This window comes from Thamnophis sirtalis, unplaced genomic scaffold (genome assembly GCF_051295495.1).
Source record: "Thamnophis sirtalis isolate CommonGarterSnake01/CBP01778 unplaced genomic scaffold, rThaSir2_p1.2 scaffold_4, whole genome shotgun sequence".
In the NCBI taxonomy this organism is placed as follows: Eukaryota; Metazoa; Chordata; class Lepidosauria; order Squamata; family Natricidae; genus Thamnophis; species Thamnophis sirtalis.
Genome location: NW_028261384.1, coordinates 135,317,408 through 135,338,531, shown reverse-complemented (window position 1 = coordinate 135,338,531; position 21,124 = coordinate 135,317,408). Strand labels below are relative to the sequence as shown.

Here is a 21,124-nt window from a genome sequence, read left to right as displayed (position 1 = left end):
CCATAATAATATTATTTAGATGTACAAAACACAATCATCTTTCAATTTCTGATCTATTCATCTACATACTGATTTTAAAATATCATATAAGAATATAGGGAACAATATTTTCCTTCTTTCTAATATCTATCTCTACTCTAAAAATTACTAGCACAAATCTTATATTAGGAAGTATTCCATTTCTATTCATCATTTCTTGCTTGTTTTAGTACTTCAATCCTTATTGATTTTTGGGCCTGCTTTACATACTCCGTTGTGATTTTGTATCTCCATGCTAAATGTTTCCTCCATCTCTACCTCTACCTCTCGCTGCCAGACCTTCAGTACACCTTTCAGTATCTCTATCTTTACGTCAGGAATGTCTTTCTGTGATAATCATGGGTGAAATTCAGCAGGTTTTGACAGGTTCCGGAGAACTGGTAGCAGAAATTTTGAGTAGTTTTGAGAACCAAGAAATACCACCTCTGACTGGCCCCGCCCCCATCTATTCTCTGCCTCCTGAGTCCCAGCTGATTGGGAGGCAATAGGGATTTTGCAGTATCTTTCTACAAGCCACGCCCACAGAACTGGTAGTAAACTGGTAGTAAAAAAATGAATTTCACCACTGGTGATAATCAACAACATTTGAAAACAATGTGCCACTGTTTATTTTCAAAAACCAGAAATCAGATTTCTAAAGACATTATGTTCAATACCAGAATATAATGGATTAAAACATGATTGATACAATAATTTAAAACCTGGTTAAAAGCTGGGTTCCAGAAAATCATGTCTTCATCAATGAATAATTTCTTCCCTTTTGGAGCCTCTAGATCCAGCTTTCCCACTCTTACTCTCTGAAAGGATCTGTTTGGAAAAGTGATCAGGTTGGTGATGTCGAATCCACCTGTTGCTTCCCCTTTCTCATTCAGGAAAACTCTCTCCCCAGCTGAATTGTTAAAAGCAATGCCTTGAAGAAATGGGTGTAGCTACTTGAAAGAGAATGAAAGAGATAGACAATTGAAGGCAATATAACAGAGAAGAGAACAAGATATTGAAGTTTCATTCAATCACTCTTCCCATTCCAATAACCATTTTTAAATATTTACACTTAGAAATTTGATAAGCAATATTGCATGGAAATGTACATTTTCACTCTATTATTTATTTGATATTAGCTTAAGAAAATGTAACAATGAACTGAAGCAGAATGAAAATTGGTTTTTGGAATTATGTAACTTCCTTATGTTATCTTTTAGATCCCCTACTTGACAAACTAATTCAAGATAGAGTATACTTAATCTTTCCCCATTGGTACAAAGGTATTTGAGAGTCTGAGTTCTGACTAATTTCTTTTAGCCAGATTTTAGAATCTGAGACTCAAGCATTCTTTGATAGATAGATGAGAGGTAGAGATTTTAACATAGGATTGTTTCATACTATGGATGCCACATGGCAAAAGGGCCACCACTTCATTCTTTTAAATCTCTAAAGTTCTTCAACTCGTCACTCATGAAATTTTCATGGGCCTCAGAATAAAGTTCTTGGAGAATTGATTATTTTTGGAAGAGACAATGAAAAGTAATCCAAATCCTTTTAACTATCTCTGACTCTGCAGGCTATGGTAATTTATTAAATAACTGCTACCAACACATCCAGCAGAATGATCAGAATGGCAGACTACTTGAATGACAGAATAACAAGAGAAGCCACTTTTTTCTGTATCTCAATAGATAAAGATAAAGGTTCCCTTCACACATATGTGCTAGTTGTTCCTGACTCTAGGGGGAAGTGCTCATCTCTGTTTCAAAGCCAAAGTGTCAGTGCTGTCCGAAGACATCTCCATGGTCATTTGGCCAGCATGACTAAACACCAAAGATGCACAGAACGCTGTTACCTTACCACCAAAGGTGATCCCTATTTTTCTACTTGCATTTTTTACATGCTTTCGAACTGCTAGGTTGGCAGAAGCTGGGACAAGTAATGGGAGCTCACTCCGTTATGTGATGCTAGGGATTTGAACCTCTGAACTGCCAATCTTTCTGATCGACAAGCTCAGTGTCTTAGCAACTGAGCCACCACATTCCCTTGTATAGCAATAGCAATAGCAGTTAGACTTATATACCGCTTCATAGGGCTTTTAGCCCTCTCTAAGCGGTTTACAGAGTCAGCATATCGCCCCCAACAACAATCTGGGTCCTCATTTTACCCACCTCGGAAGGATGGAAGGCTGAGTCAACCTTGAGCTGGTGAGATTAGAACCGCTGAACTACAGATAACAGTCAGCTGAAGTGGCCTGCAGTACTGCACCCTAACCACTGTGCCACCTGGGCTCTTTCGATACAACAGAATTACATAGGGACATTGGAGGTCTTCTAGCACAACAGCCTGGTCAAGGAAAAGACTCTACGACAATTCAGACCAATGATTGTCCAATGTCTTCATAGAAATCTCCAGTTATGGAGCATCTACAATTTTTGAAGGCAAGTTTTCCCACTAATTAATTGTTCTCACTGTCAAGAAATTCTTCCATGTTTCTATGCTTATTCTGATATTTAAGTTAATTCTACATATAGAATATTAAGAGTTTCCACAATGTGTTCAAAAGATAATTTTATGTCAAACTGCTCATTGAGAGAAAAGAAGAGTCCAGTATAAAAGGAATACCTGCCAAGGCTGCAGCTGTGGAAGATCAGATGTTTTGCCTATCATGGTTTTCCTCCTATTGAACCTCAACATGTGTAGAGCTTGCAAAGCATGAGCCACAGCATAAGCAGCATTGTACACACTGTAGCTTTGGCCAGTCATTTCCATTTCAAAGACAGGTGATGGAAGATCCTCCAGCTTCATCTCCCCAGTGCACTTCCTACTGTGTGTTTCTTGTAACTCTGGCTTTGGAAAAGAACAATCAAATGCTTGTTCCCAAACATCCTGCCGAAACACATCTCTGTAGACTGAAAGAGGATTGATGGTCTGAAGAAATTCCTTGAACCCTGCGACTGCTGTTGAATGAACGGTGAAGGAAACCGCCCCATTGTACATGCTGAGATCCAATGTGATTTGAGTGCCTGATAGTACAAAATCAAACTGGGCAGTCATGATCCACACCTTTCCAAATAATGCAGGTTCCTTGCTTTCGGGATCGATCAGAAATCTTACAAATGTTAGCTCTGTAATGCTCCTGGATTCTCCATAGACAAGAAATGCATTGGCTTTGCTATTCAACAAACGAAAAGAAGTAATTGACAGCCTTCGATCAACTGTGTGGAATTCTTCCACGTGGACCCCTTGCGAAAGCCTCTGTATAAACGATGAGCAGATTCCGTTCTGTGAAAGCAAGGGCTGCATTTTCTGTAAGAAGTTTTCTCCATGGATATTATCAACAGAAAATATCCCGATCCAAGTCCACCTGAAATGGCGAAGCAGTTGGACAATCCCAATGTTCTGATGGTCCTCTTCGGGGACCATGAAATAAAGTGAAGAAAGCTCACTGGTCTGAAATTCCTCTTGGGCTAATGAGCCGTAGGATAGCTAAAAGAAAATCCAGTACTATTCTATTGAGTCTTTAGATCAAATTTAATTTTGCTATCGTGTTTTCATATAAAATATATCCAAGGAATATTTTCTCCCTAGCATTCTTTTCAAAACGTAGTAACAAATTTCTTGGATTGGAAAACCTCCAAGGTCTCCTGGGCTAAGGAGCTGTAGGTCAGCTAAAAAGAAAGTCCAGGAGTATTCTGTTGTGTCTATTGATCAATAGCAAAAGCACTTAGCCTTATATACCACTTCATAGTGCTTTTACAGCCCTCTCTAAGTGGTTTACAGAGTCAATGTATTGCCCCCAACACTCTGGGTTCTCATTTTACCCACCTTGGAAGGATGGAAGGATGAGTCAACCTTGAACCTGGTGAGATTTTAACTGCTGAACTGCAACTAGCAGTCAGCTGAAGTAGCCTGCAGTACTGCACTCCACCTTGGCTCTTATCAAACCTAATTTTTCTAGTCTAGTTTTCACATAAAATATATCCAAGGGACATTTTCCCCTAGCATCCTTTTAAGAACATAGAAATGTTTTTATATATATAAAAATATTTCAAACACACGAACCAGATCAATTGTTTTAATGGAAGCTGTTCAAATCTTCCCTCAGCTATGAAATATCTTCAGACACTTAATTTAGGTAACTGGCATTGTAGTTTCAGAAAAGACAGCTAAATCTCAGATTAACAGAGTTGGAAGGGACCTTATAGGTCATCCAATCCAACCCCCACTGAAGCAGGAGACCCTACACCATTTCTGACAAATGGCAGTCCAATCTCCTTTTGAAAATCCCAAGTGATGAAGTTCCCACAACTTCCAAGGGCAACTTCTGATTGATTGTTCTCACTGTCATAAAGTCCCTCCTTATTTCTAGCTTGAACCTGTCCTTGGTCAGTTTCCATCCATTATTCCTTGTCTGGCCTTCAGGTACTTTGGAAAATAGCTTGAACCCCTCCTCTCTGTGGCAGCCCCTCAAATATTGGAACACTGCTATCATGTCTGCCCTGTTCCTTCTCTTCCCTAGACTAGCCATGCCCCGTTCCCACAACTGTTCTTCATATGTTTTAGCCTCCAGTCCTCTAATCATCCTGGTTGCTCTCCTCTGTACTTTTTTAGAGTCTCAACATCTTTTTTATAGTGTAGTGACCAAAACTGGATGCTACACTCTAGGTGTGATCTTACTAGGGCTTTATAGAGTGGTATTAGTATCTCATTTGATCTAGATTATATATCTCTGTTAATGCACTTTAGGATTGCATTGACTTTTTTGGCTACCGCTGCACACTGCTGGCTCATATTTAGCTGGTTGTCTAAATTAGACTTTAAGCTATGCAGAACATATTAACACAAACCTAAGTCTATTTTTTGATGCATAATAATTATTCCATAGCAACAATAAGATTATTTTTTTTCTTTTCAACCTTTTCAGAACTTACTTGTGGAATCTTGAAGAATCTTATAATTTCAGCTATATAAAACGATGTATCAAAACCTAGTCCTCCAATAATAGCCATGAGATTCTTCTGGCTATCACATTTGTAGTTAGGAACAAATTCCTGGGATTTGAAAAGCAGGTCCAGAGTGGTGCGGTAGGTCAACCTTGGGTTGTTGTAACTGTCATAGATGTGGAACCCAAGAGTGACATTGGGTAAGATCTCCGAGTCCTCATTGATCTCCTTCACAGCAAAGGCCAAGGCGAGGATGTGCTGGTAGAATTTGGTTATGACACTGAAAATAGGTTAAATGCACCCAGTGAAAAACAATTCTGGCAAGGTGGCAAGATTTCTATAAGAAGAAGAAGCATTTCTGTCTCTTGCTGAAGTAGATAGATGACACTGAGAATGATTTAAATACCCCAGTTGAAAAAGAAAGTTGACAATTCCCTTAAGGTGGCCTCGTTTCTATATGAATAACAAATATTTCTTTGTCTGATTAAACTTGGAATGTAATTAGGAAAGTAAAAAGATTTTCTAAAATGCTGAACGCTTTATGCAAAATTGAAATTTGCTTTTTTCTGTAGTATTTGCACGATTTGGAACAAATATCTGCCACAAGAAGCATAAATAGTCTTTTGATATCATGATATATGATAGGTTGACCTAATAGAGTATTTGTGTATTTGAGGATTAGGGTTAGGCTACCACAAAGAAGAACAGGTGAAGTTATTCGCCAAAGCACCAGAAAACAATACATGAAAACATGGATGGAAATTTATCAAGGAGAGAAGCAACCTGGAATTAAGGAGAAACTTCCTAACAGTAAGGAAAATTAACCAGTGGAACAACTTGCCTTTAGAAGTTATAGCTGCTTCATCACCAGAGGTTCTTTAAGAGAAGGTGGACAGTCACCTGTCCGAAATGATATAAGGTCACCTGATTGAACAGGAAGTTGCACTACACCCCTTTCAGCTCTATTCTGATGACTGATTTCTATGTGAATAACAATCACGCCTTTCGCTGATGAAAATAGGAAAGTGAAAGGTTTTCCAAAATGCTGAATACTTTATACAAAGGTCAAACTTTGCTTTTTCTACAATATTTGCATGATTTGCAACAATTATCTGCTACAAGGAATATAAATGGTGCTATTTTCATTGAACCATGTTTATTTTCTAACATTTTTTTTTCCACAAAGTAGAATATGAACATGTATCAGCCATCAGTAACAGCATTGCATAAAAGGCATTAAGAGTTGTTAACCTAATATTATAAAGGTCCTCCTCTGGTAATATTGTATTGAGAACTACGGCATACAAAACCTTTGCTAGATCAGTTCTTGAACATAACTCATCTGTCTGGAATCCTCACTGTATATCAGACATTAATACAATTGAGCAAGTCCAGAGGTATTTCATGAGAAGAATACTCCACTCCTCCGCTCATAGCAGAATACCTTGTGCCACCAGACTTGAAATTTTGGGCTTCGACTATATCTAGAACTCTGACGTCTACGGTTAGACTTAAGCATAGTACATAAAATTAACCACTACAATGTCCTACTGGTCAATGACTACTTCAGCTTCAACTGCAATAATATAAGCGCACACAAGAGATACAAACTTAAGGTAAAGTGCTCCAAACTCAATTGCAGAGAATACAACTTCAGCAACAGAATGGTCAATGCCTGGAATGCTCTACCTGACTCCATTATTACATCTCAACCCCCCCCCCCCAATTTTAACCTAACACTGTCTACTGCTGACTTCTCCCCATTCCTAAGAGGTCTGTAAGGGGTGTGCATAAGCGCACCATCCTGCCTACCGTCCCTGTCCTTCTGATTCCATTTATTTGTACCCATTTCATTCATACTCATGTTTATTCTTATACCTATTAACTTGTAAACAATTTGTCAGGGTTCCAAATAGCATCCAAAATTAAATCAGAATCCAAGGCAAAGGATTCCTCAAAGTTCCAATTTATTAAGAGAGCCTTATTGGCACATCTGGGAAAACCCGAATCTGAAAGCTTCCCAGTTTTCCCCACCCAATTGAAAGTTCAAGATCTTGTACCCACACCCACAAGTCCATCACAATCTTCCACTGCCATGCTGGCAGTTCCACTCATCCAGTTCCGGTCAGGTGCATGGTGCAAAGACAAAGGGTGACCTTTGCTTTCTAGAAAGAATTTTGTTATGGCTACATATCATTTAGCTCTGTACAATTCCCTTCTCCCATTTTCCCCACAATGGAAAATGTATAGTAGAATAATAGAAAGTGTGGCAGGCCAAAGATCCAAAAGAAAAGATGGCTGCAGGCCTGACATGATTGACAAATGAAATAAATAAAAATAAATAAAATAAGTCAGTCATTTATTGTATATACAGTATGTTTTATTAAGAGTGACAATACAGATTTTTTTTTTAAGAATCCTTCAGCATTTTAAAAGATGTTTTGAACCAAGGTTTCATACATTGTATGACAAATACTATACCATAATGTAAAGTTTAAAAAAAATGTATTCTCCCATAACAAATAACATTTGAAAGACAGAAGACTTCAATTATATATTCATGCTATGCTGAAAACCTTTTATTCACATGACCAGTTTGGGGGAACTGATTAAGATTAGAAAAATAAAAATCATTCTTACTTTGGTATATCATAAGAGGTTACACAAGGATATTCCTCAAAGTTAATTTCATAAAGGTTGTAAATTATGTGGGACACCATTCCACCAATGACGAGGTCACCAGGTTGGTACCACTCATGTGGAACAAGTAAAGCATCACTTGCAGGGCAGCTCAGAGTCTCTATTTTCTTCACCAGGAACACCAGGAGAAGCAAACACATGAAAATGTCTCTGTCTTTCATCCTACAGAATGAAATTGTTCAGGAAAGGTTGCTTTATTCCAATAGGTAACCTAGCGATTAATTCTAGGTTTCTATCTGAGAGGGAACCTAATCAGAAAAATCCCCCGTCATCTACTTGAAGATCCACGAGAGTGCAAATTTGTAACCTCAGGGTTTGAGCAGATATTCTGGCAAAGGGGAACAGAGGGAGGCAACTGGTAACAATGGCTCTGAGACAGCCATGATTATTGTTGTGCCCTGGGGTTCAAGTGTTGCTTTATAAGCATAATGTTGATTATGGTTGAATTGAAGTGGTCTTCTATGCAGTCTTCGATGATGTTGTTTTGTTAAGAAAACATGGTGATTCCTGGAGGAGACCATTATTTTGTTTTTGATGAGATAATAAGTGGCTTGTGTTTAAATGCTTGTTGAAATGCTTGTTATCTTATGATTCTTGACGAGTGTATTTTGCATTTTTATGTACACTGAGAGCATGTACACCAAAGACAAATTCCTTGTGTGTCCAATCATATTTGGCCAATAAAGAATTCTATTCTATTCTATTTTATTCTATTCTATTCTATTCTATTTGCACAATTGCTAATAAAATGGTACAAATGGGACTTTGCAATAGAAAATACCCTTAACTTTAAAAAAAGACAAGTTACAATATCTGTCATGGTGTCAGAATAAGAATAAGAAATGTACCTAGGTTGTTTCCCATCAAATTTAACTCAGAGTGACCAATTTTTGCAGCATTAGCCCAGTGCTGTCAATTCAAGGTATTTTATATATAGCCCAGCAGGAGAGGCATATTATTAGTCCTGTTGCCTATGGGATTTTGTCACTAGGACCTAGGATCTAACCTGGTCTCCAACCTGTTGGGTCTTTCAGAAACTCCTTAAAAGGTGGTTTTGACAATAGGCTTGGTCACTTATGGAGATAAAGAGCTTATTGAAAGAGGAAGCAAACTATTTAGAGGGCTCCATTCATAAGCAAAGCAAATACCGCAGGCAGAAGTCCATTTAAGACAAGATATTTCAGAACTCCTTGCGGCAAGGTTTGACAGCTAACAAAAGCAGAATGGTAGGATTAGACCTAGCAGACCCTCACCCAAGATTCAGCACAGGACAAAAGCCATTAGCCAAATAGGAACTGCTCAACACCCTTTTAGAAACACAAAGCCCTTTTATCATAAATCCCAAATTTCAAAGTTTACAAAAACTATAAAAATCCATCCACCTACTCAGCCATTTATTCAGCTGACCCAGAACTGCATGCTGTCTTTGAGTGTATTTCTATTCATCAATAAACTCTCCTTCCAATCAGCCTCCATGTTGTTTCCAGCATCTTTCCCCCAGCTTGGATTTGAACCAGATGGATTTTCCTTTCAACAGGAGTCTGATAGATAGTTATATCATAGTTAACTAAAATGCACTCTCTTGTATCCTTTTTCACCATTTTTTTAGCATTTTACTTATTAAATTTGGTTACAAATTTATTTTGTATACAATTTTTTTAATGTATATGTACATTACATAGAATAATTAAATTCTATGAAGTGGAGAGGGATACAAAAAATTATCAATAAATATTGGCTCACCAAAGTAAGCAAACAAGCTGACAAAGATAGGGGAATTTTCATCATGAATAAGGTGAATTATGTTAGGGGAGCTAAGAAGCAATTTGACAACATCAACCTTTTCCAAGACCTCTCCTCAATCCCCATAACAAAAAAGGTACAACACCAAAGTACAAGAAATGGTAAAAAATCATCAATTCTACTTCATGCAACCCTTTGTGCATAAAAATTAGTTTATCTCTTTTTTAGTTGCTTTTTCTTATTGAGATCAGGCCTCAGTATAATGATATAGCATTTGGGGGAAAATATGCAGAGCAGTAATCCAGCTGCTGAAGCCAAAATGGAGAAGATCTCCACAACCACCATGTATTTTCCCTTGGTGCTCAAATAGGTAGGAACAAACGTTAGCCAGACACTGCAAAAGACCAACATGCTGAAGGTGATAAATTTGGCTTCATTGAAGCTGTCAGGTAAATTCCTAGCTAGGAAGGCCACCATGAAACTGACAGCAGTCAAGAACCCCATGAAGCCAAGGACAGCATAAAACATTGTGGTTGAACCCTCGTTACATTGCAGGAGAATTTCTTTAGCCATGGAGTGCATGTCGGAATCGGAGAAAGGGGGAAAATTTGCTAACCACACTGCACAAATGGTGAATTGTATCAGGCAGCATGGTAGGACAATAGAAAGAGCCATCCTTTTCCCCACCCATTTCCTCATTTTTGATCCTGGTTTAGTAGCCATGAAAGCAAGAACAACAATGGTTGTTTTCCCCAATATAGAAGAGAGAGCCAGAGAGAAAATTATGCCAAAAGCTGTTTGTCGCAAAAGACATTTCACTTGGCTAGGTTGCCCAATGAAAAGAAAAGTGCAAAGGAAGGAGAGCAGGAGAGCAATGAGAAGAGTATAGGTGAGGTTCCTGTTGTTGGCTTTGACAATGGGGGTGTCCCAGTGTTTAATGAAGATCCCTAGTATTAAAGCTGACATTAAAGATAAGGAGATGGCTGTGGCTACCAAAGAAATCCCCAAAGGCTCTTGATAAGTCAAGTAAGTCATGTTTTTTTGAAGACAACAATCCTGATTTTTGTTTGGATACTGGTCTTCTCGGCATGGGAAACAATAATCTGAGTCTGGAAAGAAAGAAAAAAATCAAAAAAGAAAACCAGTCATGGAAACAGTAGCTTTTTTTAAACATCAATTATTAATTACACACTAGATCCAGTAATATGCTAATCAAAGAACCACCAAGGGGAAACTCATACGCCCACCAAAAGTGGCAGGGAAATCACAGTATATATAGACATGGAGAAATGCACAACTAATATGTTATCAATTCAGTAGTGAAACATCTGCAGATAAAACAATTCAAAATTTGAGATAAAACTTTTATAAGATGTTTTATAGATGACATTTAGATCCTAAAAAACTGGCCTCTATATATCCGAATTTACAACCTAAATCTTGGAGTGGTGATTGTCTCGATGCTACATACTATCATATATGGAGGACTTGTAAAAAGGTAAAAGCATTTTGTATAAAAATATGATGGATTATACAAAATGTTTTTTTTTAAAGGATAAAGTTTACCCCTCAGTTATTCTTGTTAGGTATAATTACTGATTGTACAGTTATAGAGGCTAACTTGATTTTGCATTTAATAACCGCAGCAAGACTTTTGGTGGCGCAATACTGGAAGAAGGAAGATCTGCCTACTATTCAAGAATGGACATTAAAAGTAACAAACGTAGCAGAGATGGCTAAAATATCAGCATATCTCAAGGATCACTCAAATGAGAGATATAAACTGGAGTGGAGAAGATGGATTGACTATACTCAAAATAAATATGGGACTAAGAAATTCCAGATAGTTTATGACTGAAGAAACAAGGAATATTATAATTTGTTTACAGTTAGCCTAGCAAAGAGGAGTTAAAGCTCAAATACTCACTTTTTTAAAGTTTATTTTAGAATATCTTTGTTAAAGATTTATACCCTGTATTGGTTCTGGGAAGTCAGGCAGGGGGGGAAGGTTGGGGGGGGGCATGGGGGGAGGGTAGGGGGAGGGAGGTAAACATTTGTAAAAATTTTTTTTAAAAAAAAATCAATAAAAAAAAAACAACCAAGCTAAGAGACCAGTAAAGATTCCACTGATGAAACCTGAGACGCTTCTTCTATTGTGTTACAGCACTTCAAATTCACCACACATTGATGTTTCGGAATTCTCTAAGCTTTTGAGACATCCTACTTGGGTTGCTAAAATGTCCTTTACCTGAATACTATTTGGAAACAGCACCTGGTCCACAATGCATGACACTTGCAGGTCTGGTTGTGTCATGTCCCCATAGAGCCCTATCTGGACGTTTCCATTCTGGAGGGGAGGGCCAGGATTCTCCTTCACAAACTTTACATCTCTGATCTTTCTGTCGCTTGTAGCTTCTTGGGAAGAGAAGGGGGAGGGATAGGCCTTGGGCCATCTGTTTTGTGTCATCTCTGAAGGAATGCCTGAGAACAACTTCTTATCACCTTCTCAGTTCGAGTTCCCACAACAACTTCACACCGGTGGTTAGCTCACCTTGGACTGAATATAGGGGGAAGGGTTTCTGCAACCTTTAATCTAATGGTTCTGAGCAGGAATTTCAGATCCTCCCTTACTCTTCTTGCTATCACTATCTCCCAATAAAAGTTTCCTTTTGAAATGTTGCTTGTTTCAAGATCTCTGCTTTCTTGAGGAGAGAGGAGAAGCAAGTCCTTACAGGTTGCCTCGTGGCCCACCTGAGTTACTCTATTCCTGCATGAACTCTACTGACTCCTAAGTGCACTTCAGGTGCAATTCAACTTTCTGGTTCTCCCCCTTTAAAGGCCTGCATGTAACAGAGACAAGCTATAGGTGGATTATCTGCCATCAGAGAAGTGGGCAACCCCCAGGTTGCCTCTGTTAAATGTTATTATCTAATGAGTTTGGAGACACACTTTCTGTTTAGTTGCCCCGGTCTTTTGCATCACCCTCTCATTTGAGTTTTGAGGAATCCCTGCACTTTTAGCCTTGGAGTAAGCTAGGAAGATGGCTTTTCTCCATGGCTCTAGGATGGCAGTCGAGTCAGAAGGTTGATTTGTCTGGCACTTGTGGCAAATGTGGTTTTATTTTTATAATCTTTTTTATGGTTTGTTTCAAGCCACCTAGGCAGCCATATGTACTGTAATGCTTAGGAATATATTCTGTATGGACTAGGAAGTGAAAATAAGTATAAATCTAGAGAAAGTCATTGCTGTTGTATTAAATTCAAATGCTATTAGAGCCATGGTGGCACAGTGGTTAGAATGCACAACTGCAGGCTACTTCTGCTGACTGCCAGCTGACTTGCAATTCGACAGTTCAAATCTCACCAGGCTCAAGGTTGACTCAGCCTTCCATCCTTCCGAGGTGAGTAAAATGAGGAACCCAGATTGTTTGGGGTAATAGGCTGACTCTGTAAACCACTTAGAGAGTGCTGTAAAGTACTATGAAGCCATTTATAAGTCTAACTGCTATCACCATTGCTATCTGTATGGAATATGAAGTAAAAATAAGTATAAATCTATGGAAAGACAATACAGTTATATTAAATGCAGATGCCATTGTCAGCACTAACAAACTTTGGTTTCCTGCAAAAATATTTAAAGTATATTCAAGGAACCTGAAGAAGGGACAACTCAAATCTAGGAAATCCATTGATCCAGCTTCTTAGAATGTACGGATTAGTGTTATCATCAAATAGCTGGTTGAATTATGAAAATTCAATTCAATTACTTCATTGCTGAATCGTACAATGATAATGGGAAGGTCAAGATTTTCAGTCACCATAATATTAAAAATTCAGGTCCCAGATTTATGAGCCACGGTGACGCAGTGGTTAGAATCAGTGATGTGCAGTCAGGGGAGGCAGGGGAGGCACAGCCTCACCACTGTCAATCATGAAAAGGAAAAAAATGTAAATGGGAAAAGGCGAGTGCTGAGGCTAGCTAGCTGCTGCAACACCATGAATGACTGCCTGTTTAAAAAAGCCTCTAAAAAATTCCCTCTACTATGAGACAGGAGAACTGCATGCCTCATCTAGCCTAACATTTTAGGCGCTTGAGCAGAGTTAAGCGAGGGTTAAAAGCCTAAAAAATCCCAAGGTAGTTGAGGCACGCAGTTCTCCTGCCTCATAGTAGAGGGCGCATTTTTTAGAGGCTTTAATTCTGTCATTCTGTTTAAAGCTGCAGTGTCGCACTCACTCTTCCTCCTCTCTTTCTACGTTTCTGATGCCCCCACCCCACGCTCCCTCTTTTCCTTCAAATTTCCTTTTTTTCTTTTTTCTTTAATAAATGCAATTCCCAGGCATTCTCTCCTCTCCTGCGACACCCCACGAGCTCAGGCAGGCAAAAGAAAGTGCTTTAGTCAGTGGGGTGTCGGGGGAGAGGACTGCCTCACCAGCCATAAACCTCACTGCATGTCACTGGTTAGAATGCAGTACTGCAGGCTACTTCTGCTGATTACTGGCTACCAGAAGTTCAGCAGTTCAAATCTCACCCAGGCTCAGGGTTGACTCAGCCTTCCATCCTTCCAAGGTGGGTAAAATGAGGAGCCAGATTGTTGGGGGCAATATGCTGACTCTGTAAACTGCTTAGAGAAGATTGTAAAGTACTGTGAAGTGGTATATAAGTCTAAGCGCTATCATTATTATATTTATATAGTCACTGATATATTCAATACATTTCTTTGCTTACCCATTTGGTCAGCTATCTTCCCTTCTGGACACAGTTGACAGTCATAGCAGCAAGATAACTTCCCTTCCACTTTTATCTTGCTATGACCAACAGGACATTTCTCATTACAGAGAGAAAGAGGCAATGTCTATATTCATCAACAAAATGACAAAATCAAGAATCAAGAATTTATATTTTAGGATTGTTCTTTTCATCAGTTAAACATACCCCAAATCTTTATATCTAATTCAAAACTGTTTTTTAAATCTTCAGTTGCATCTTGTTTTATAACTATTGCACTGATAAACTGATCATTCCCATGAATATCATTCTAAACATATCTTCTGGGGAAATCACAGCCAAGAGCTGTTTTGGGAGAGTTTTCATATCTGGACCTCTTGGAACACACTTTCATTGAGATTCAATTTTAAATTCTACATTTGCTATATCTCTTTCAAAACTTGGTTGACTTTTTCATTGATGCCCTGGACTTTTCTTGGAGGGGAGGGAGGTTTTCTCTGAAATTATTAGATTGATCTGATCTATAATGTTCCTAAAACAGCTTTAGAATTCTTTTTTACAAACATAGAAAGAAGTAAGACAGATGTTTATTGTGTCATATCCCTTTGGTCATAGATTGGTTTATTTTAGAAGATGAATGCCTTTCTTCATCACTTTAATGAATCTCATAGATACTGTGCAATTGTGTTTTGATTGATTCTACTCTTTCAATGGAGATACAGAGACAGAGGTACAGAATACTATAGCATAAATTCTTCATTTTTGAATCATATATTTCAATACAAAGAATTTTGATATATTGTTGTTAGCTGCGAACTCATGTCCGACCCCATGGACAATGTTTCCCCAGGCCTTCCTGTCCTCTACCATCCTCTGGAGTCCATTTAAGCTCACACCTACTGCTTCAGTGACTCCATCTAGCCACCTCATTCTCTGTCATCCCTTTCTTCTTTTGCTCTCACTCTTTCCCAGCCATAGGCTCTTCTCCAGTTAGTCCTTCCTTTTCAATAGGTTGCCAAAGTACTTGAGTTTCCTCTTCAGGATGTGGTCTTCTAAAGAGCAGTCAGGGTTGATCTCCTCTAGGACTGACTGGTTGGATCGCCTTGCAGTCCAAAGGACTTGTAGGAGTCTTCTCCAGCACCACAGTTCAAAGGCCTCAATTCTTTGATGCTCAGCTTTTTTATGGTCCAACCTTCACAGCCATACATTGCAACTGGAAAAACCATAGCCTTGACTATACACACTTTTGTTGGCAGGGTGATGTCTCTGCTTTTTAGTATGCTGTCTAGATTTGCCATAGCTTTCCTCCCCAGGAGCAAGTGTCTTTTAATTTCTTGGCTTTGATATATAGTCAGTATATTTAAAATGTATTTCAAAAACAGTGTTTCTTTAGGCTATTTCTTCTAATTGTGGCTGCTAAAAATTTAACCCAAGTATTGTTGTTGTATTTAGATCATTTAATGATATGAGGCAGTGACTAATTGATTTCCCTTAAAGTAGAAAATGTGACACACCTGGTTAAATATGAGTGGCCAAACAGCATCCTTGGCAGAAATGGTGAGGAGCTTATCTGGGGGAGCCATGGGGTCAATCTTTCCAACTTGAACTCTCAGAAAGGACATGTTTGGGAATGTGACCCAATTTAGAATATCAAATCCAGTTACTAATTCCCCATTGGGGCCAAAAGAAATATCTTCCCCAGCACTGTTGTTAAAGGAGACTTTCTGCAAAAAATGATGGACCTAAAAGAAGAAGATCAGCAAGAAAAATAAATAAATCAGAAAGTTAACAGGTTTCCATAAAAAGTATGAGTATTTTTTTTCTTCATTTCAATTTGAATTATGCTCCGTGAAAAGTAAGCTGTTAAATTTTGCATTCAATCTTATACTATTTAGAACTGGAATAAAATTATGTTCTCTGCATTATGCATTATCTATCATATCTCAAAATAAGATATGATAATTGAACATGTTTTAAATGAGAATTCTAACAAATATATTGGACATTAATACAATTGAGCGAGTCCAGAGGTATTTCACAAGAAGAATACTCCACTTCTCTGCTTGCAAGAGAATCTCTTATGCCACCAGACTCATGATTTTGGGCTTGGACAACCTGGAACTATACCGCCTACAGACTGACCTAAGTATAGTACACAAAATTGTCTGCTATGACATCCTACCTGTCAATGACTACTTCAGTTTCAACCTCAGTAATACATGGGCAAACACTAGATACAAACTCAAGGTTAACTGCTACAAACTAGATTGCAGAAAATATGACTTCAGCAACAGAGTGGTCAATGCCTGGAATGCTCTACCTGATTCCATTGTTACATCCTCAGACCCCCACAGCTTCAACCTCAAACTGTCCACGGTGGACCTCACCCAATTCCTAAGAGGTCCACAAAGGGGGCGTGCATAAGCGCACCAGCATGCCTACTGTCTGTGTCCTACTGTCTGCATTTACTTGTACTCATTTCCTTTGTTCATCTCCACGTTGATATTATACCTGTTATCTTGTACATGTTTGACCAAGTAATAAATAAATCAATAAAAATAAAAAATAAAAAAATGAGAAAGTTAGAAACCCAACAGATAAATTTGCTCTGATCAAATGAGCAATTCAATACACTTTACATGACCTGATGATAGTCCTGAATTTCGTATCAGCTAACATTACCTGCCATGGTGATTGGAAGAAAAGATTCCATCTGTTCTCATCAATTATTCTACCATTTTTGGAGGCAAACATGGCTGTCAAAGCATGTGCCACAGCATACACTGCATTATAGATGCTGTAGCTGTGGCCAGTCATGCTCATTTCAAACACAGATTGAGAAAGAGTCTCCAGCTTCTCCTCTCCAGTGCAGATCCTGTTAGAATTCCCATCGTTACTATCACTGGAGAATGAGCATTCAAATGCATCTTTCCAGAAATCCCGAATGAAACCATCTTCTTTGTCAAAGTTTGGGTTTCTCTTCTGCAAAAATTGCTGGAATCCTGTTGGCTCTTTTGAGTGGATTGCAAAGGAAAGTGCACCATGGAGAAAATCAAGAGGCAACTTTCTTTGCATAAGAATGGAGGTGAACTCCACCTGGGCTGTCATAATCCACACTTTGTTTTTTCTCTCTTTCAGAATATCATCAGAATCTAAAACATAGATAATAGTTCTCAAAGTCACCACAGATGTAATTTCAGCATTCACGATCACTGCAATGGCTGTGCTCCCCATGATGACTTTGTATAATTTATCCGCCTCCTCCACCATCTCAGCAGCTTCGTTACCGTACATTACTTGGGGGATATTTTCTATAAAGTCAAAGCAGATTCCTCTCTCTGAAAATATAGAAAGCTTCTTTTGAATGAATCTCTCTTTGTCCTCCTCGTACAGAGAAATCAACCCAACCCAGGTCCAACCAAAATGCAACAGTAAATGTAGTATTCCTTTAAACTGGTGCATCTCATCTGGGAACATCCAGTTGACAAAATGTCCTTCTGTTTCCTTGTTCATCAGTGGAGCACATCCATATGTGATCTAAATAGAAGAAAACAATACAGGAAAAAAGGGCATTTTTCCAAGATAGACTATGCAATATGTATGTTTGTTCATTGGCATCCTTGCTTATTTTTTTAAGGCAGCCCCCACACCATAGTGTAAGCCAATCTTCTGGTTTCAGTAGAAAGAGCATAAGAGATTGATTGATTGATTGGTTGGTTGGTTGATTGATTGATTGACTGACTGACTGACTGACTGACTGACTGACTGACTGACTGACTGACTTACTTACTTACTTACTTACTTACTTACTTACTTACTTACTTACTGTAACAAGTTGGTATCAGGAAGTTTCATACTATATTAAAAACAAAAATGGGTCTGATTTCCATTATAGATCATGAACTGGTTTATTCTTGCTGATGCTTTAGTATATTTTTGGGGGAAGCTAGCATAAGGACACAATATCTGAAAATGATAAATAGCTACTGGACCTTCCAACCTTGCTCCATTTCTGTTCTCACCTGAGGAAACTTGTAGTTGCACAGTGTGATGGCCATATTGAGACAGGTTTTAGTACGGGGTCCTCCAATGACTGCTAATGTATTGGTCTGGTCATTGCATTTGTAGTTGGGGATAAATTTATCTTTTGTAGATAGAAATTCCATTGCTAAATGATAAGTGGTAATTTCCTCCAGATAGTCAGTAGCAATGTGGAAACCAAGGCTAACATTGGGTAAGACAGAGGGATTTTCATTGATCTCCTTTACAGCAAATGCCAATGCCAAAGCATGTTGGTAATTATGAGTGAGAAACCTTCAGTGAGAGTTACAAATTATGTCAGTATATTTCCAGATCAGAATCAGACAGTTGCAATGTTTTGATTATTATGCATATTCTTAATCACACAATATGTAATGCTCATTATTTGCTCTTGACACTGGAAATGTCTATGGAAATTCTCAACCATCATGGTTGTCCCAAAGGTACATTTTCAAGAGGCAACTGGACTTTCTGGTTTTTCTTTGAAGACGTCTTGCTTCTAATCCAAGAAGCTTCTTCTGTTCTGAGTTGAAGAAGGGATGAGAAGAAAAAAAATCTTCAAAGAAAAACTACAAAGTCCAGTTGCCTCTTGAAAAAAGTACCTTTGGGATACTTGGAATGTGGTCTTTAACAAACAACAGCCCTGGATTTTATGGCTGAGAAAGAACTGATGTGGGGGAAGAGTAAATCAATATTTATCTGACTACCTTTGTAGCAGTGGTGGGTTTCAAAAAAATTTGGAACCTCTTCTGTAGGTATTACCTGCTTTCTGGGTCCACTGGTGGAACCTCTTCTAACTAGTTCGGTAGATTTGACGAACCGGTTCTACCGAACTGGTGTGAACAGGTAGGAACCCACCTCTGCTTTGTAGCCTGACTTATTCTCTCTTTAAGATATGTCTTCTAGAAATCTGTCAAAATCATGGTGAGATATCTCTTCCAGGATTAATTTGGATGCTTGCAATAACATTCCAATTCAGAGTGAATGATACAGGAGAGGATTCATACCTTTTCATTTTTATGGACATAACATTCTGGAATTAACTTGTCAATTGGGTTTTGTATTCTATAAAAATGACTATCCACTTCCATTGTCCCACAACTTTTCATTATTTGGTTGGATGCAAGGAAAATTCTTTAGAGAGTACATGTAGTTTATTTCCCATGACATCCACATAGCTTAAAGTAGTCACGTTTTTCCCCCCCTCAAGAAGCAGAGGGATGTGAACATCTTGAGGAAAATGTCATTTTTCCTCAGGAATGCCATGTTGTGATAAAAAGCAATAATACTTGCTTCATCTGAGACAGCAGTATTAGGAGAGACTAAGTTTCTCTGAAGTGCAGAATTTCAGCATGGCTAAGGGCAAATGGAATTAGTAATAGAGTAACTATTTTTCATTTGAGGAAAGATTGAAAGAAAGAGGGAGAGGGAGAAAGAGAGGGCGAGAGAAGATGCAGAAAGAAAGAAAGAAAGAAAGAAAGAAAGAGGAAGGAAGGAAGGAAGGAAGATATACTGAAGGATGGAAGGAAAAGAAATAAAAATGGAAGGAAAGAAGGGAAAGAAATAAGGAAGGAAGGGAAGGAAAGAAAGAAAGAAAGAAAGAAAGAGAAAGAAAGAAAGAAAGAAATCAGGAAGAAAATTGGAAGGAAGGAAGGAAAGAAAAGAAAGAAAGAAAGAAAGAAAGAAAGAAAGAAAGAAAGAAAGAGGAAGGAAGGAAGGTAGGAATATATACTGAAGGATGGAAGGAAAAGACATAAAAAAGGAAGGAAAGAAGGGAAAGAAATAAGGAAGAAAGGGAAAGAAAGAGAGAAGAAAGGAAGGGAAAGAAAGAAGAGAAAGAAAGAAATCAGGAAGAAAATTGGAAGGAAGGAAGGAAGGAAGGAAGGAAGGAAAGAAGGAAAGAAAGGAAGGAAGGAGACAGAGAAAGCATTTAAATGGCACTGGGGATGAGTCTGAGAATGTGGGTGAGGATACTCACATGTACTGATCAAGCACATCACAAGAAGGAACACTTTGAAAGGTGATCTCATTTGAAAGAAAGAAGACCTGATAAATAATTGCAGCAATGATTACATCCCCAGACTCATAATACTTGTGAACAATAGGAAGAGGACTTCTGAGGTTGCAGAGAGGAGAAATACATATTGTCTCAGAAAAAAGGAATAAAACCAGGGTTCTGAATAGAAGCAATTCAGTGCATAATGTAGTCATTCTACAAATCAAAATGTAATTCCAATGTCACCATTCCACTGATGAGCTGAAGCATAATCAATCAGCCTCTCATGAATAGTATCTAAAATAAAATTTCAGATTAAATGTGCATCTTTCTTATTCTTTCTACTTTTAATTCTGTACTGCTGAGCTGATATTAATGTAAGAGGATTTTTTTAACCTGGGTTAATAGTTATCTCTTGTTTATTAGGATTCCCTTGATACATGGAGAAAAGAACAATAATTCTTAATTTGGTAATTACCTGGGAAATAATAGCTTACTTGCAGTTCTCCCTTTCTTACATCTTTGTAAACTGTCAAAGGGAAACATGTTGATTTTATATTAGAATAACTCTTCAACTATTGCTGAAAACTTTTAAAATTTAAACAACAAGAAGCAAAAAAAAATGGGGGAAGAAAATTTGGGGACATATTGTTCTAAAGATGCTCTCATGTTGGGCGGATACAGAAGCTAATCGGGTCCCAAATTTTCATGATTTTAAAACTTAATTTAAAAAAAAGAACATAAATTCATTTACTGCAGTCATTTTGTCAATCTGCTCACTGCAGAATCTTGCTATGAAGTGGTGATGTGCGGTGAGGTTGATACCTGGTGAGGCTCAGCAGGGCAGCGGTCAGCCTCGGCGGGGGGGGGGGGGAATTTGCATCGTGGGAGCAACCAAGCGCCCGGGTCTTCAGCAAAGGCACTTGGTGGCTCCCGCGATGCAAAGTGCCCC

The 21,124-nt window shown here is 38.3% G+C and overlaps 3 protein-coding genes across 3 annotated transcripts; all 3 read right to left on the bottom strand.

Annotated features, from left to right (window-relative positions):
- Nucleotides 1–213: 213 nt before the first annotated feature.
- On the bottom strand, nt 214–7,828 carry LOC148046772 (vomeronasal type-2 receptor 26-like). The gene is made up of 4 exons (XM_087714944.1): nt 7,608–7,828; nt 4,956–5,247; nt 2,647–3,510; nt 214–366 (listed from the first exon to the last, which is right to left on the bottom strand). Exons 1-4 carry the CDS (start codon nt 7,826–7,828, stop codon nt 214–216), a joined length of 1,530 nt encoding a protein of 509 aa, XP_087571070.1.
- A 1,795-nt stretch (nt 7,829–9,623) lies between these two features.
- On the bottom strand, nt 9,624–11,877 carry LOC148046771 (vomeronasal type-2 receptor 26-like). The gene is made up of 2 exons (XM_087714943.1): nt 11,589–11,877; nt 9,624–10,519 (listed from the first exon to the last, which is right to left on the bottom strand). The coding sequence occupies exons 1-2, from the start codon at nt 11,875–11,877 to the stop codon at nt 9,624–9,626; spliced, it is 1,185 nt and encodes a 394-aa protein (XP_087571069.1).
- Nucleotides 11,878–12,907: 1,030 nt separating this feature from the next.
- Nucleotides 12,908–19,267, bottom strand: LOC148046770 (vomeronasal type-2 receptor 26-like). Its single transcript, XM_087714942.1, has 6 exons — nt 19,184–19,267; nt 18,158–18,397; nt 16,818–17,672; nt 15,650–15,877; nt 14,136–14,262; nt 12,908–12,930 (listed from the first exon to the last, which is right to left on the bottom strand). Exons 1-6 carry the CDS (start codon nt 19,265–19,267, stop codon nt 12,908–12,910), a joined length of 1,557 nt encoding a protein of 518 aa, XP_087571068.1.
- Nucleotides 19,268–21,124: the final 1,857 nt, after the last annotated feature.

Bases quoted from the DNA above. Each gene is read 5' to 3' on its own strand.
- LOC148046771 (XM_087714943.1), bottom strand. From the start codon at position 11,877: ATGACACAAAACAGATGGCCCAAGGCCTATCCCTCCCCCTTCTCTTCC. The intron at 10,520-11,588 runs GTGAATTTGAAG...CTTTCTTTCCAG, and splicing joins TTCCGAAACATCAATGTGTG to ACTCAGATTATTGTTTCCCA.
- LOC148046770 (XM_087714942.1), bottom strand. From the start codon at position 19,267: ATGGAAGTGGATAGTCATTTTTATAGAATACAAAACCCAATTGACAAG. The intron at 18,398-19,183 runs GTATGAATCCTC...TTTGCTGTAAAG, and splicing joins ATGTCCATAAAAATGAAAAG to GAGATCAATGAAAATCCCTC. The intron at 15,878-16,817 runs GTAATGTTAGCT...TTCTTCTTTTAG, and splicing joins TCTTCCAATCACCATGGCAG to GTCCATCATTTTTTGCAGAA.
- LOC148046772 (XM_087714944.1), bottom strand. From the start codon at position 7,828: ATGAAAGACAGAGACATTTTCATGTGTTTGCTTCTCCTGGTGTTCCTG. The intron at 3,511-4,955 runs GTAAGTTCTGAA...ATTTTCTTTTAG, and splicing joins GATTCTTCAAGATTCCACAA to CTATCCTACGGCTCATTAGC. The intron at 367-2,646 runs GTATTCCTTTTA...TGATTATCACAG, and splicing joins CACAGCTGCAGCCTTGGCAG to AAAGACATTCCTGACGTAAA.